Source organism: Podarcis cretensis (assembly GCF_951804945.1).
Source record: "Podarcis cretensis genome assembly, chromosome: 2".
Classification (NCBI taxonomy): domain Eukaryota; kingdom Metazoa; phylum Chordata; class Lepidosauria; order Squamata; family Lacertidae; genus Podarcis; species Podarcis cretensis.
The window spans coordinates 119,937,583-119,955,659 of NC_137171.1; the positions used below are offsets into that span (position 1 = coordinate 119,937,583).

General features: G+C 44.6%; 1 protein-coding gene across 1 annotated transcript in view; it reads right to left on the bottom strand.

Moving 5' to 3' along the window:
- Positions 1 to 8,841: 8,841 nt before the first annotated feature.
- Positions 8,842 to 18,077, bottom strand: part of LOC307208277 (uncharacterized protein) — a 35,354-nt gene continuing 26,118 nt past the window's right edge. The window contains exon 3 of the mRNA XM_079962935.1: positions 8,842 to 9,875. Within this exon, the coding sequence (XP_079819061.1) occupies positions 8,890 to 9,875 (986 nt within the window). The 3' untranslated portion in view covers positions 8,842 to 8,889. The remainder of the gene's footprint in view (positions 9,876 to 18,077) is intronic.

Here is an 18,077-nt window from a genome sequence, read left to right on the forward strand (position 1 = left end):
CGCTCTTACATGTAACCAATAAAGTTGTGGCCAATTTTAGCCCATTACCCTTAATTAGGGTATCTTGTGTCGTTATTTACCACTGGTGGGAGGCGGGAACTCACCACGCAAGGGAGATACCTTTTCCAGAGTGGCGCGTACCGGAGGACGCTCAGAGTTCGGGGGCCTTGCAGGCACCCCCAGGGCATTTTCCAACCATCAGCACCAAGGCGACTGGCTGTGGATGTCATGATGACCATGGGTCTGTCCCCACATGTCACTGCCCGAGGCATGTGGCCGGCCACACTCTGGTCCTTGTTTTATCAATTGGGCTGTTAGAGGGTGTTGCAAAAATGGGGGCTATTGACAGCAGTCCCATTTAGGGAACCTGAGAACCGGCCTTTTCTGAGGTGCCTCCTCCCTCCTGGAACGCTCTTCCCTGGGATGGTACCTTCCTTCCTTATTTCTAGGCACCAGCCGTTCAGCCAATGAGTGAATGCAGAGCTGTGAGGGATTTGTGAGTGGTTTAGATACCAGGCAATAGGAATCCCCCGAGTCCTCAAAAGTTGCTTCTCCCTTCCTTTGAGTGTACTTATTTTGATCCTTGTGCCTTTAACAGCTGTGTAGCAGGCAGAATTTCAACAGGTTAAGCTATTTCTCAAAGGGAAATATAACTATGGGGAAGGTTTCTCATTCTGTCTGTCAGTTACAGGTGCGGCCACTGATTTATGGTTAATAAAGTCTTCATATATACAGAGGACCGAGTGTTACTGAATAAAATCCAACTTGTCTTCTGCAATTCAACAATCTTTTAGGGTTCTTTGAGCATCTAGGGCAAAGTGGTTTAACCATCAGTTCCTCTCCCCCAGTAATGCTGGAAACAGTAGCTCTGTGAGAAGAATAGCCGGTCTCCTCTAATCCATCTCTGCACTCTTAACAACCTTCAGCTCCCAGAATTCCTTGGGGGAAGCCATGACTGTTTAAAGCGGTATCCCATTGCTTTTACTGCATGGTGTGAATGGGGGCTGAGTGTGCTGGAAACTGCAATCTAAACTGGAAAGCTGCATCCATTTTTGTTCTGAGGAGCCAGTGAAAACAGAACAGCACAAAGCATAATATTTACACAACTTTATTATTCAGGATCGGTAGTCTCAAAACAAATCTAGAAAGCAGAAGCCTTTCAAACTTCCCTTCCTTCCTTGGGTCAATCCTTCTCTTTGGTTTCAAGAGCCTAAATAACTCCCAACATGGTTAATTCAGCCGGATGAACAGAAGAGCCCCCACATTTATTGGGGTGCCAAGAGAAATTCCCAATGTCAAGAGAGAAAGGTGCTGGTTGACTGTGCTCTGGCCAAGGAAAGAGCTGAGTTTTCTCTAGATTCTCCCAAGAGCAATTTTCATAGCCCAACTGATTACAATAAAGCAACTTTATTTTATATATATATATATATATATATATATATATATATATATATACACAATTATCACATGGAATCTACACAAAGAATGGACACAAAACCTGAGGCAATGTATTTTAGCCACTAAAAAGACTCAAGAACCCTCCCAAAGCATGGATTATGTTTGTGTATTGGGAGATTCAGGGGGGACGTGGCCTCTGGGTGGCTCCTGCGACACCCAAGAGATGGACGCCGAGACTGAGGTCACATCTGCACTACACATTTAAAGCGCCTTTGTAGCTATTATATGGCTTTCTCAAAAGAATTCTGGAAACAGTAGTTTCAACCTCATAGGTCTAAATTCCAGACACCTTTACGAACACCTTTACGTTCCCAGTATTCTTTAGGGGGAAGCTTTAAATATATTGTGTGGATGCAACTTTCTTAGGATAGTTGAGGAAGTTACATGGTTTCCATCTGTTGTGCATTCTCACCTTCATGAGGTCTCGATTCATCATCCAAACGCTCACTGAGATTTGAACCCTGGTTGGGCGTCTCCCTTGTGTGGTGCTTTTGATGCCTCTTGAGGTCTGATTTACGGGTGAAGCTCTTTCCACATTGTTCACACTTGTACAGTTTCTCTCCTGTGTGAGCTCTTTTATGTACTTTAAGGTTTGAGATATGTGCAAAATGTTTCCCACACACAGAACATTTGTAGGGCTTCTCCCCTGTGTGAGTTCTTTTATGTTTAGTAAGGTTTGAGCTGTCAGTGAAGCTTTTCTCACACTTTGAACATTTGTAAGGCTTCTCCCCTGTGTGGGTTCTTTTATGTACTTTAAGGTTCCATTTTGTGCAGAAGCTCTTTCCACAGTCTGCACATTTATGTGATTTCTGTTTTGTGTGAATCTTCTGATGGGCAGCAAACTGCTTCTGATTCCTGAAGCTCCTTCCACACTCCAAACAAGTAAATCGCTTCACCTCTGTAGGGCATGTGGGGCTGTTTCCATTGTTTCTGCTTCCACTGCTTATTCCTCCAGACTCTGCCCTTTGAATTGTTTTCTCCTCTGTAGACACTTTCAAAGAGTCTCTGTTTTCTGGTTGGTCTCCTTGCTCAGTGAAGAAGCCACTTTGAGGAACGATGGATTTGTCTGTCTTCCGTTTTCTGTGGCTTCTCTTTTCCCTCCTTGGTCCATCGTGACTCAGGAGGTTCTGCTCCACCATCTCATCCTGTGCTTTTTTCAAAGTTTTCATTTTGTTCTGTCTCCACTGCAAAACACCTGCTGGATAAGAGAGAAGGAAAACATGGATGTCAGAGAGAGAGATGGAAACTGAGACATTCAATGTAATATGTTTTGTCTTTTTGATACACTTTTGGGCCATTGCTGTCTAAGCGGGCAGTAAGTTGCCATCATGGGCGAACTTTCTTTCCACTCTGCTCAATATCCTTAGTCAGGTTTTGCCGTTGAGTTAGATTCACCAGCAAGTTTATACCTGTAGAGATTCTACTCTCGAGAGCAAATATTTTCTCAGTCTGCAGGTGGAAGCTTACATTGGCTTTAGGAAGCATAGCTCTATTGTTTGTCCCTCACGAGGTTAGATCAAGATTTCTAATTCTTGATGCATTGAAACTTTTCTAATGCTCAAGAGCAGACAATACAGCAAAAGTAGCAGACTATGAACATAGGGAAAGTAGTTGTGAACAACAAACAAAACAACAAAAATTACAAAGCGAACTTGAAAAAATTCTGCACAAGGCGCATACACACCCACAACCACACACACCTCTCAAGAGCAGTACAGTTTCCCTTGTTTCTTCACTGAGCAAGGAGAACAACCAGAAAACAGAGATGCTTTGAGAACATCCACAAAGGAGAAAACAATTCAAACGGCAGAATCTGGAGAAATAAGGAGTGGGAGCAGAAACAATGGAAACAGCCCCACATGCCCTACAGTGATGAAGCGATTTACTTGTTTGGCGTGTGGAAGGAGCTTCAGGTATCAGAAGCAGTTTGCTGCCCATCAGAAGATTCACACAGGACAGAAATCCCATAAATGTGCAGACTGTGGAAAGAGCTTCTGTAGGAAATGGAACCTTAAAGTACATAAAAGAACCCACACAGGGGAGAAGACTTTTAAATGTTCAAAGTGTGAGAAAAGCTTCACTGACAGCTCAAACCTTACAGTACATAAGAGAACTCACACAGGGGAGAAACCTTTCAAATGTTCAGAGTGTGAGAAAAGCCTCACTGTGAGCTCAAACCTTACTAACCATAAAAGAACTCACACAAGGGAGAAGCCTTACAAGTGTTTGGAGTGTGATAAATGTTTCGCACACAGCTCACACCTTACAGTACATAAAAGAAGGCACACAGGAGAGAAACCCTACAGATGCCCTGTGTGTAGAAAAAGCTTCCGTGAGAGCGGAGGTCTTTCCAGACATACAAGGTCTTGCCATACAGGGGAGAAACTGTACAAGGAAGGTGTACAGTGAAACTTTTCTAATGCTCAAGAGCAGACTATGAACATAGGGAAAGTCGTTGTGAAGAACAAACGAAACATCAAAATTACAAAGCGAACTTGAAAAATTCTGCACAAGGCGCATACACACCCACACCCACACCTGCACCCACACCCACACCCACACCCACACCCGCACCCGCACCCGCACCCGCACCCGCACCCGCACCCGCACCCACACACACCTCTCAAGAGCAGTACAGTTTCCCCAGCAAACAGAACCTACATAGAGTGGGTTCTATGTCAGTACATTACTTTTAATGGGTGTATTGTAAGTTGGTGTAGCATGGGATGACCTCAAACTAACCTTGTGTGCTTGTCATTAAGACCTGGAGCTCAGGAGGAATTCTGCCTGGGGCTTCCCTCCCCAATATGCATTACCTGGGAGTCCCATTACTTACCAGTATCCATACCACTCTGAGCTGTGGCTTCACTGGGGGCTGTTCCTTGAAAAATGGGCTTCTGTCTAACCATTTCCTCATGCACAATGCAGGAGTCTTGTTCTTTGGTGGCATCAACAGCAGGCTGGAAGGTGGATTCTTTGGGGCCTTTCCAATCTACTTCGCCAGCAATAGGCTTAACTATATCCTCCCCTGGGTGTGTTTCCTCAGGATACCCAATTCTGATATGGACAGTGTGCTTTTGCAGGACACCTTGGTCATACACAATGCAGGTGTCTTGTCCTTTAGCAGCATCACCAACAGTCTGGGCTGGCGGTTCACTGGGGACTCTGGAGTCTAGTTTGCTGTGAATGGTACCCTCCACTGAGAGCGTTTCCTGCAAACACGCTTTTCTCTCACAGATGTTGGGGTTGTGCCAGATGTTTTCCTCACCCACAATGCACACATCCTGCTCCTTAGCAGCACCAGGAATTGTCTGTACCATGATTTCCCAGGAGGCCCTGCAACTTCCTCCATGAAAAAGGGGTACATCCTCCTCCTCAACTGGGTGGGCTTTCTTCTGACCCTCCCTTCTCTTGTGGATGATGGGCTTTTGCCTGAAGGGTTCCCCATAGACAATGCACAGGTCTGGCTTCTTGCAAGTATCAAACATCATCATCCTGGCTGTGGTCTAATTGGGCTCCTTGACACCTTCTTCGTAGTCACGGGCGTCTTCTGCTTCATCTACTGGTTGCCGCTTTCCCTTTGCCTGTTTGAGAAAGTAGATTGTTTGAAATAAGGCATCTTGAGAAACAGGAGATGCAGAGAATTAGAAACATAAGAAGTATCCTGTTCAGCTCAGCCTTCATAGGATATATTGTGTGCCCCATATTCACACTTGACACTCTCCATCTTACTGTTTTAGGAAAATAGCTCAGAAATGAATGTTTTCCTTCATGATCCTCATATACACAAGAGAATAGTAACTTTGGCCACTTAGCTCAGTATTGTCTACACTGACTGGAAGCAGCTCTCCAGGGATTGATACAGGAAGCCTCTCCCAAGTCCTACATGGAGATACTGCGGATTGAACTTGCCACCTTCTGCAATTGAAGGCAGGCACCAGTGAGCTGCGTTCCTTCCCCCTAAGACTCTTCTGCTCTTTGCTTCAAGAAATGTTGCAACCTCCACCTGCAGAAGCCCTATGATATGGCGAACCTCACCAAGAAAGAATCAATTATCTAAAGGAATTGCGGGAGGAACTGTAATTATTAGTTGGATACATGGCTGTGCAGTCCCCAGCAGAGAGACCCAATTAGAACTGGCAAAATAAGATCAGATATGAAAGCGGTTCAGGCTGAGGGGGGAAAAAAGGGAGTCGGCTGTTGCACAGGAAGGAAGGGGGAAAAAAAAATCGGCCTTCCGGGGGTGGGGGGGCTGCAGATATTTGATGGAAAAAAGGGAAGAGAAGAGAATTGTATCTTTGGCCACTTAGCTCAGTACTGTCTACACTGACTGGCAGCAGCTCTCCAGTTTTTCATATGGGAAGCCTCTCCCAAGTCCTACATGGAGATACTGGGGATTGAACCTGCAACCATCTGCAAGGCAAAGCAGGCCCTCTCCCACTGAACTGCATTCCTTCCCTCTAAGACCTTGTTGATCTTTGTTCTACGAAATGCAGCATTTTTGCACCTTAAATGTAGCATCCTCTATCTGCAGAGGCCCTTATACACACCCTGTCCCTCTTTTCCCTTCTGATATTACTCTGTGTTGCAATTCCCCAAGAAATCTCCCTTAAGCAACCATGCTCCTACATGGACACTGCCCCTTAGTGAAATATTTAATTAATGCAAAAGCCAAGACCCCACCCCTATTTACCCATCCACGGGAATAATTCCCTCTCTTGCATTTTTCCTTGCTGACCATATTCCTCCTCCCACAAAACTTGTCATTTTCTCATTCCTCCAGAGGAATGCCAGCCTCCTTTGACTCACCCAGGTCCTCTTAGTACTAAGGCAGGTCTACATTTGAGACCCAGAGCAGCAGCCCCTTGTGAGATCAAGTCTGCATTTCAAATGCCACAAAGAGGATGAAAGAGGGGGAAAATAGGGACCCCCAGTTCAGAAATTTCTACCCAATCTCAGCATGTCTTCTCCTGAGTTCTTGGTAGGCTCCAGCTCACCTGTTCTGGTAGACACTGGAGAATTCACAGACTTTCTCCTTCATCTCAAGCCCCTTCACTGTCCCACTTGGGTGTTTGCTCAGCTAAATGGATCCAGGTGTTGATCCTTTATGTGGGAAGTGCAAAGGCTGCTGGGAATTAGAGTTCATAGAAAAACATACTGTGGCAGGAAGGAAGTGTGATCTGAAAAGAGAAATTAAACAGCAGAGAGAGAAAGACAGAAATTCCTTCTCTTTTCCCCTCCTGCGCTTTGAGTTATAGCTTTCTTGTTTTTGTTTAAATTGTGGCCTGGTTTCACATACTCTCAATATAATAACATCAACTTTTGTGGTTTTCTTAAAACAAGATTTTGACCCTGGTAATGTTAGATTGACCATAAGCTAGTCCAGCATTCTATTTTCTACAGTGGCCAATCGGATAGCTCTAGGAAGACCAGTTACTGGATGTAGAAGACCCAGAATCTGGTGTTTGGAAGCTGTGGGGTCCTGAACATGATGGTACTATTGTGCATCAAACCTTTTGTAGCAATAAATTTTATACACTGTAGGGTTGCCATATGTCTGGGAAAACCAGGACATGTCCTCTTTGGGGGTGCAACATGCCCACCTGGGCAGATTTTTTCTGTTTAAAGGAAATGTCTAGGTTTTGGGAGGGTAATTTGGGCTCAGGCAGCTGGAGACAGGCCTGCTGCTCCAATGGTTTTAACTGTTTTACATTTGTGTGTGTTTGGTTGTTCTCTGTTATTATTGAGGGAGTGGAGATGTGTCTGGAAGGAGAAGAGCTGGGAAGAATAGCAGGGTCCCCCATCACAGTGGTTCAGGGTAGGGGGAGGTGAGGGAGACTGGGTTATGCCCAGAGGGCACACCCCCTGCTGGTGTTAACCCTTGCCGGTCTTCAAGCTGAAGCTGGATAGATGGATAGGACCAATGCCTAAGCCAATACCGCTCTTACTTGTAACCAATAAAGTTGTGGCCAATTTTAGCCCATTACCCTTAATTATGGTGTCTTGTGTTGTTATTTACCACTGGTGGGAGGCGGGAACTCACCACGCAAAGCCACTTCTGACCTCGGGTGGATGTGGTATTGCAGGCTCACGCCCCCAACATGTGCGCGGTGGCTGGCTTGCAGCCCTGCGTGAACTGGGGAATCCTTGGGCCGCGTCATCCTCCGAGCCAGCCAATTGGCTGGTTCGGGGTGTGTGGCTTGCCCCATTTAAGGCAAGCGCAGCCCGGGGAATCGCCCTCTTTCGGATCGCTCAGCTGACCGGTTTCCCACCCGCCTGCCCTTCAAGGTTTCCTTATATGACCTTGCTATGGACTTTGGTTGGTCGCCGTTAAGGGGCCTGGTAGGAGTTTTTTCCACTTAGCAAATTGGCACCGGCCGTTTGGTTTTTTGCCTACCTCGTAGGAAATCGTCACAACCTCTCTGGTCTTGGCAGTTAGGCATTGGTAGGGATATTGTTATGTAGATGAGATGGGGGGAGGAGCGCCATCACCTCCCCCAAATATTGAAGGGTAACCCATCTCAGCACTCTTAACAACCTTTAGCTCCCAGAATTCCTTGGGGGAAGTCTTGACTGTTTAAAGCACTATCACATTGCTTTCACTGCATGGGAAACCCAGCAATATGGGTGGGGTATAAATAATAAATTATTATTAATATAATAATAATGCACCAAGCATAATATTTAACAACTTTATTATTCAGGATCGGTAGTCTCAAACCAAATCTAAAAAGCAGAAGCAGCTACTTTGCCAATTTTGCATTTCCAACGGGGAAGCCTCTGAAGCCTTTCAACCTTCCCTTCCTTCCTAGGGTCAATCCTTCTCTTTGTTTCAAGAGCCTAAATTATCCCCAACTTGGTTAATTCAGCCGGATGAACAGAAGAGCCCCCATATTTATTGGGGTGCCAAGAGAAATTCCCAATGTCAATAGAGAAAGGTGCTGGTTGACTGTGCTCTGGCCAAGGAAAGAGCTGAGTTTTCTCTAGATTCTATTAAAACCAATTTTCATAGCCTAACTGATTACGATAAAGCAACTGTATTGTATAAATATATAAAACTATTCAACTATCACATGCAGTCTACACAAACAGTGGACACAAAACCTGAGGCAATGTGTTTTAGTCACTTAAAAGACTCAAGAACCCACCCAAAGCATGGATTATGTGTGTGTATTGGAAGATTCAGGGGGGACGTGGCCTCTGGGTGGCTTCTGCGATGCTCAAGAGATGGACGCCGAGACTGAGGTCACATCCACACCAAACCTTTAAATCTCCTTTTAGCTATTATATGGCTTTCTCAAAAGAATTCTGGAAACAGTAGTTTCAACCTCATAGGTCTAAATTCCAGACACCATTAAGTTCCCAGTATTCTTTAGGGGGAAGCTTTAAATATATTGTGTGGATGCGACTTTCTTAGGATAGTTGAGGAAGTTACATGGTTTCCATCCGTTGTGCGTTCTCACCTTCATGAGGTCTCAATTCATCATCTAAACGCTCACTGAGATTTGAACCCTGGTTGGGCGTCTCCCTTGTGTGGTGCTTTTGATGCCTCTTGAGGTCTGATTTACGGGTGAAGCTCTTTCCACATTGTTCACACTCATACAGTTTCACTCTTGTGTGAGTTCTTTCATGTACTTTAAGGTTTGAGATATGTGCGAAATGTTTCCCACACACAGAACATTTGTGGGGCTTCTCCCCTGTGTGGGTTCTTTTATGTACTGTAAGGTTTGAGCTGTCAATGAAGCTTTTATTGCACTCCAAACATTTGTAAGGCTTCTCCCCTGTGTGAGCTCTTTTATGTTTAGTAAAGTTTGAGCTGTCATTGAAGCTTTCCTCACACTTTGAACATTTGAAAGGCTTCTCCCCTGTGTGAATTCTTTGATGTGCATTAAGGTTTGATCTCACATTAAAGCTTTTCTTGCACACTGTACATTTGAAAGGCTTCTCCCCTGTGTGGGTTCTTTTATGTACTTTAAGGTTCCATTTATTGCGGAAGCTCTTTCCACAGTCTGCACATTTATGTGATTTCTGTCCTGTATGAATCTTCTGATGGGCAGCAAACTGCTTCTGATTCCTGAAGCTCCATCCACACTCCAAACAAGTAAATCGCTTCACCTCTGTAGGGCATGTGGGGCTGTTTCCATTGTTTCTGCTCCCACTGCTTATTCCTCCAGACTCTGCCCTTTGAATTGTTTTCTCCTCTGTAGACACTTTCAAAGAGTCTCTGTTTTCTGCTTGTTCTCCTTGCTCAGTGAAGAAGCCACTTTGAGGAACGATGGATTTGTCTGTCTTCCGTTTTCTGTGGCTTCTCTTTTCCCTCCTTGGTCCATCGTGACTCAGGAGGTTCTGCTCCACCATCTCATCTTGTGCTTTTTTCAAAGATTTCCTTCTGTTCTGTCTCCATTGCACAACACCTGCTGGATAAGAGAGAAGGAAAACATGGATGTCAGAGAGAGAGATGGAAACTGAGACATTCAATGTAATATGTTTTGTCTTTTTGATATACTTTTGGACCATTGCTGCCAAAGCGGGCAATGAGTTGCCATCATGGGTGACCTTTCTTTCCACTCTGCTCAAGATCCTTAGTCTGGTTTTGCCATTGCGCCAGATTCACCAGCAAGTTTCTACCTGTAGAGATTCTACTCTCGAGAGCAAATATTTTCTCAGTCTGCAGGTGGAAGCTTACATTGGCTTTAGGAAGCATAGCTATATTGTTTGTCCCTCACGAGGTTAGATCAAGATTTCTAATTCTTGACGCATTGAAACTTTTCTAATGCTCAAGAGCAGACAATACAGCAAAAGTAGCAGACTATGAACATAGGGAAAGTAGTTGTGAACAACAAACAAAACAACATAAATTACAAAGCGAACTTGAAAAAATTCTGCACAAGGCGCATACACACCCACAACCACACCCGCACGCACCCACACCTCTCAAGAGCAGTACAGTTTCCCTTGTTTCTTCACTGAGCAAGGAGAACAACCAGAAAACAGAGATGCTTTGAGAACATCCACAAAGGAGAAAACAATTCAAACGGCAGAATCTGGAGAAATAAGCAGTGGGAGCAGAAACAATGGAAACAGCCCCACATGCCCTACAGAGATGAAGCGATTTACTTGTTTGGCGTGTGGAAGGAGCTTCAGGTATCAGAAGCAGTTTGCTGCCCATCAGAAGATTCACACAGGACAGAAATCCTATAAATGTGCAGACTGTGGAAAGAGCTTCTGCAGGAAATGGAACCTTAAAGTACATAAAAGAACCCACACAGGGGAGAAGACTTTTAAATGTTCAAAGTGTGAGAAAAGCTTCACTGACAGCTCAAACCTTACAGTACATAAGAGAACTCACACAGGGGAGAAACCTTTCAAATGTTCAGAGTGTGAGAAAAGCCTCACTGTGAGCTCAAACCTTACTAACCATAAAAGAACTCACACAAGGGAGAAGCCTTACAAGTGTTTGGAGTGTGATAAATGTTTCGCACACAGCTCACACCTTAAAGGTAAAGGTAAAGGTACCCCTGCCCGTACGGGCCAGTCTTGACAGACTCTGGGGTTGTGCGCCCATCTCACTTAAGAGGCCAGGGGCCAGCGCTGTCCGGAGACACTTCCGGGTCACGTGGCCAGCGTGACATCGCTGCTCTGGCCAGAGCCAGAGCCAGAGCCGCACACGGAAACGCCGTTTACCTTCCCGCTGGTAAGCGGTCCCTATTTCTCTACTTGCACCCGGAGGTGCTTTCAAACTGCTAGGTTGGCAGGCGCTGGGACCGAGCAGCGGGAGCGCACCCCGCCGCAGGGATTTGAACCGCCGACCTTTCGATCGGCAAGCCCTAGGCGCTGAGGCTTTAACCCACAGCGCCACCTGCGTCCCCCAGCTCACAGCTTACAGTACATAAAAGAAGGCACACAGGAGAGAAACCCTACAGATGCCGTGTGTGTAGAAATAGCTTTCGTGAGAGTGGAGGTCTTTCCAGACATACAAGGTCTTGCCATACAGGGGAGAAACTGTACAAGGAAGGTGTACAGTGAAACTTTTCTAATGCTCAAGAGCAGACAATACAGCAAAGGTAGCAGACTATGAACATAGGGAAAGTCGTTGTGAAGAACAAACGAAACATCAAAAATTATAAAGCGAACTTGAAAAAATTCTGCACAAGGCGCATACACACCCACACCCACACCCACACCCACACCCACCTCTCAAGAGCAGTACAGTTTCCCCAGCAAACAGAACCTACATAGAGTGGGTTTTATGTCAGTACATTACTTTTAGTGGGTTTATTGTAAGTTGGTGCAGCATGGGATGACCTCAAACTAACCTTGTGTGCTTGTCATTAAGACCTGGAGCTCAGGAGGAATTCTGCCTGGGGCTTCCCTCCCCAATATGCATTACCTGGGAGTCCCATTACTTACCAGTACTCAGCTCTGTACTGTCTACACTGACTGGCAGCAGCTCTCCAGTGTTTCATATGGGAAGCCTCTCCCAAGTCCTACATGCAATTGCCAGGGATTAAAGCTGCCACCTTCTTCAATGCAAGGCATGCACTCTACCACTGAGCTGCCTTCCTTCCTCCTAAGACTCTTCTGCTCTTTGCTCCAGGACATGTAGCAGCCTCCATCTGCAGAATCCCAAATACACATCCTGTCCCTCTTTGCATTTCCGTTGTGGACTTTGGGTTGCAGTTCTGCCTTAAACAAGCTCCCCCTTAGTGAAAAATGTAAATATAAGAGAGACAGAAAGAATTACAGGGATAAAGTGTGGCGAAAAGGAATATAAGGTTAACGCCTTCGCCGACGATATAGTCTTGACAGTACAGGAACCTTTAACTTTGACAGCGGAAGCATTAAAAGTAATTGAAGAATTTGGAATGTTGGCAGGATTGAAAATTCATAAGGGTAAAACAAAAATGATGGTGAAAAACATGAACGTGGAACAAACAGATCAGCTGCAAAGGAAAAGGGAAATAACAGTGGTAAAGAAAATAAAATATTTGGGGGTCTGGCTCTCCCCAAAAAACACAAACCTATTCAAGGACAATTATAAAACAACATGGAAAGAAATCCAGACAAATTTGGAAATATGGGACAGATTGAAAGTGTCCTTCTGGGGAAGGATAGCATCTGTCAAGATGAGTGTCTTTCCTAAGATGCTTTTTTAAATTCCAAACTGTGCCTATTTTTGCCGGATTAGGTCAATTCAATGAGTGGCAAAAAATGATTTCTAGGTTTGTATGGCAAGGGAAGAAACCTAGAATAAAGTTTAAACTTCTGACGGATAAAAAGGAAAGAGGAGGCTTCTCGTTACCGGATCTTAAAATATATTATGAAGCTGCTTCTATAACATGGTTAAAAGAATGGCTTAGTTTGAAGAACACAGACATATTATATCTAGAGGGGTTTCGAAATAGATACAGGTGGCACGCGTACCTTTGGTATGACAAGGATGGAGTACACTGAGACTTTCTAGATCATATTATAAAAAGATCATTGTATGAAGTTTGGAAGCGATATAAAGAGTGGTTTGAAAGGAAAACACCATGGTGGCTGTTACCCCAAGAAGCCTTCTCAATGAAAAAATTAAATATGAAAGGAGAATGGCTTTCAAACCAAAGCAATGTTTCAAGCGATGCTGGAGAGTTAAGAGTTTTGGAATGACGCAGTTTAAAATGCCGTCGCCATTTTGGGAGGCATTGTTGGAGCTCTTGAGTCTGGGAGGAGAAAGAGAGAAATAGAGCTGTTTACATATCGTGGATTAACTCCTCAGTGGGACTTAAGAGTGACAAATGCCCTAATTTATGATGGAAAGAGCGATGTTATCTACGAAGGAGATATATGGAAACCATCTGGACTTAGATTGGAAGAACGGGAAATTCACACAGGATTATTATATTTGCTTATTGGTTTAAGGATACTAACAGAAGAGATCGTAAAAGAAAAAGAGAAATTATATGAACAAGGTATGATGTGGAAACACCAAGATAAGACTGGATAGAATTATGAACTTTGTCTGGATTGATTGGGACTGATTTGGACATTAACACAGTAATAAGAAGATGATTTGAGTCCCCCTTTGGATCTTGAAGTATGGGTTCCCCCAACAAAATTTAAAAATTTGGCTCTGTAATTTGTAATTTAAGTGATGTGATTTAATTTGATGTGATTGGCCAGTTAATAAAAATTATTTTTTTAAAAAAGGAAAGAGCAATGTTATTTATGAAAGCGATGATATATGGAAACCATCTTGATATGAGGATTGGACGAACGGAAAAATTCATACAGGATTATAATTGGTGTTTATCTGCTTAAGGAGATTATCAGAAGAGATCATAAAGAAAAGAATAAAAAAATATACGAACAAGATGAGATGTGGAAACAGAAAGATAAGACTGGATAGAATTATGAATATTATTTGGACTGATTTGGATATTAACGCAGTAGCAAGAAGATGATCTGAATCCCCCTTCAGAACTTGAAATATGGGTCCCCTCAACAAAAATTTAAAATTCGGCTTTGTAATTCGGAATTTATGTGAAGTGATTTGACTTGATATGATTGGTCGGCTAATAAAAAATATTATTTTTTTAAAAAAAAGAATGACCAGAAACTGTTTTTATATGCAACCAAAGCGGCGAGGTTACTGTTAGCCTAGGTTTGGAAACAGCAGTAATTACCAACAGTAGAAGAATGGAGACAGAAGGTAATGGAATATGCAGAAATAGCCAAACTAACAGTGAAAATTCGACATTTCATAAAGAATGGGAAAGGTTTTGTTGTATATAGGAAAGAAAGATGAAATAGTAAAACTAGTAGAATTAGAAACAAACCTCATAATGGGAAAGATTAAGAAAAGTGATGAATAATGAAAATAATAAGAAGCAAAATGTATAAGGAAAGTAATATAACTAACAGTAGTGGTAAATTACAGAAAACAAGAATTTTATAAACCTGAGGAGTTGTTTATGGATACACTCTGCTCAAATATGGAAAATGATAATATATAAAATGGAAGAAAATAATGCAATAAAATTATATGTGATATAAAATACCAGAAGAAAGAAGAAGGGAAGTCAGCTTTGAAGAGCAAGTATAAATGTAAAATGTAATAAAATATGTGTATGTGTATGTGGAGTATCTAATTGAAAAACTAATAAAAACACAAAAGGCAAGAGGCTGCCTTCCGGACCCCACCCAATCTCAACCTCCCAGGGGAAGAAATTTCTCTCTTTCACCTTTCCTTGCTATAATAATAATAATAATAATAATAATTTATTATTTATACCCCGCCCATCTGGCTGGGCCTCCCCAGCCACTCTGGGCGGCTTCCAAAAGAATATTAAAATACTATGATACATCAAACATTAAAAGCATCCCTGAACAGGGCTGCCTTCAGATGTCTTCTAAAAGTCTGGTAGTTGTTGTTCTCTTTGACATCTGGTGGGAGGGCATTCCACAAGGAGGGCGCCACTACCGAAAAGGCCCTCTGCCTGGTTCCCTGTAACTTGGCTTCTCGCAGTGAGGGAACCGCCAGAAGGCCCTTGGTGCTGGACCTCAGAGTCCGGGTAGAACGATGGGGGTGGAGACGCTCCTTCAGGTATACTGGACCGAGGCCGTTTAGGGCTTTAAAGGTCAGCACCAACACTTTGAATTGTGCTCGGAAACGTACTGGGAGCCAATGTAGGTCTTTCAAGACCGGTGTTATATGGTCTCGGTGGCCGCTCCCTGTCACCAGTCTGGCTGCTGCGTTCTGGATTAGTTGTAGTTTCCGGGTCACCTTCAAAGGTAGCCCCACGTAGAGTGCATTGCAGTAATCCAAGCGGGAGATAACCAGAGCATGCACCACTCTGGCGAGGCAGTCCACAGGCAGATAGGGTCTCAGCCTGCGTACCAGATGGAGCTGGTACACAGCTGCCCTGGACACGGATTTAACCTGTGCCTCCATGGACAGCTGTGAGTCCAAAATGACTCCCAGGCTGCGCACCTGGTCCTTCAGGGGCACAGTTACCCCATTCAGGACCAGGGAGTCCTCCACACCTGCCCGCCTCCTGTCCCCCAGAAACAGTACTTCTGTCTTGTCAGGATTCAATCTCAATGTGTTAGCCGCCATCCATACTCCAACCGCCTCCAGACACTCACACAGGACCTTCACCGCCTTCACTGGTTCTGATTTGAAAGAGAGGTAGACTGCTACCCACATTCCTCCTCCTGCACAGTGAGAAACCCCATGTTTTCACTTTCTCCTTCTTCCAAAGGGCTGTCATCCTTTGACTCACCCAGGTCCTCTTAGTACCAAGGCAGGTCTACATTTGAGACCCAGAGCAGCAGCCCCTTGTGAGATCAAGTCTGGATTTCAAATGTCACAAAGGAGATGAAAGAGGGGGGAAACAGGGACCCCCAGTTCAGAATTTTCTACCCAATCCCAGCATGTCTTATCTTGAGTTCTTGGTAGGCTCCAGTTCACCTGTTCTGGTAGACATTGGTGAATTCAGAGACTTTCCTTCTTTATCTCAAGCCCCTTCACTGTCACACTTGGGTGTTTGCTCAGCTAAATGGATCCAGGTGTTGATCGTTTATGTGGGGAGTGCAAAGGCTGCTGGGAATTAGAGTTCATAGAAAAACATACTGTGGCAGGGAGGAAGTGTGATCTGAAAAGAGAAATTAAACAGCAGAGAGAGAAAGACAGAAATGCCCTCTTTTCCCCTCCTGCGCTTTGAGTTATAGCTTTCTTGTTTTTTGTTTTTGTTTAAATTGTGGCCCGGTTTCACATACTGTCAATATAATAACACCAGCTTTTGTGGTTTTCTTAAAAAAAAGATTTTGACCTTGATAATGTTAGTTTGACCATAAGCTAGTCCAGCGTTCTATTTTCTACAGTGGCCAATCGGATAGCTCTAGGAAGACCAGTTACTGGACGTAGAAGACCCAGAATCTGTTGTTCAGAAGTTGAGGGGTCCTGAACATGATGGTACTATTGTGCATCAAACCTTTTGTAGCAATGAATTTTATACATTGTAGGGTTGCCATATGTCTGGGAAAACCAGGACATGTCCTCTTTGGGGGTGCAACATGCCCACCTGGGCAGATTTTTTCTGTTTAAAGGAAATGTCTAGGTTTGGGGAGGGTAATTTGGGCTCAGGCAGCTGGAGACAGGCCTGCTGCTCCAATGGTTTTAACTGTTTTACATTTGTGTGTGTTTGGTTGTTCTCTGTTATTATTGAGGGAGTGGAGATGTGTCTGGAAGGAGAAGAGCTGGGAAGAATAGCAGGGTCCCCCATCACAGTGGTTCAGGGTAGGGGGAGGTGAGGGAGGCACATCCCCTGCTGGTGTTAACCCTTGCCGGTCTTCAAGCTGAAGCCGGATAGATGGATAGGACCAGTGCCTAAGCCAAGACCGCTCTTACCTATTACCAGTAAAGTTGTGGTTATTAATTATGGTGTCTTGTGTCATTATTTACCACTGGTGGGAGGCGGGAACTCGCCACGCAAAGCCACTTCCGACCTCGGGAGGAGGTGGTGTGGCAGGCTCACTCCCCCAACACGCGCGTGATGGCTTGCTTGCAGCCCTGCTCAAACTGGGGAATCCTCGGGCCGCGTCATCCTCTCAGCCAGCATATTGGCTGGCTCGGGGTGTGTGGCTTGCCCCATGTAAGGCAAGCGCAGCCCGGGGATCGCCCTCTTTCAGATCGCTCAGCTGACTGGTTCCCCCCCCGCCCTTGAAGGTTTCCTTCTGACCTTGCTATGGACTTTGGTTGGTCGCTGTTAAGGGGCCTGGTAGGAGTTTATTCCACTTAGCAAATTGGCACTGGCCGTTTGGTTTTTTGCCTACCTCATAGGAAATCCTCACAACCTCTCAAATCTTCCATTCTTGGGCAAGGTGATTGAGCGAGCGGTTGCCGAACATCTCCAGGCACGCCTGGACGAAGCAGACCATTTGGAGCGGTTGCCGAACAACTCCAGGCACGCCTGGAAGAAGCGGACCATTTGGATCCCTTCCAATCGGGGTTTAGGTCTCATCATGGGACTGAAGACATCTTGCAGGTGTTGGGGTACTGCCAGATGTTCTCCTCACCCACAATGCACACATCCTGCTCCTTAGCAGCACCAGGAATTGCCTGTACTGTGATTTCCCAGGAGGCTTAGCAACTTTCTCCAGCAAAACGGGGTACATCCTCCTCCTCCTCCTCGACTGGGTGGGCTTCCTGCTGACCCTCCGTTCTCCTGCTGGATGATGGGGTTTTGCCTGATGGTTTCTGAAATATACTCAGAGTCGCAAAGTGATTTCATGCTCTTTATTCAGCTCATAGTGGTGAGGAGGAATGAATGAATGTCCCCTCAAAGTATCTGCTTTATATACATTATTTACACAATGGGCTGCACATGATTGGCTAATTCCGGAATTCTACTGTAAGCCAATCAGGTTGTGGATTCGCTTCTATCTGGAGAATGATTGGGTGGTTCCTGTCAACCAATCACACTGCTGCATTGTTCTAGGACCAATCAGACTGCTGCATTCTGAATCCTATTGTTCTAGGACCAATCAGACTGCTGCGTTTTGGATCCTATTGTTCTAGGACCAATCAGACTGCTGCAGTTTGGATCCTATTCATCTCAGTACATAGAATCATA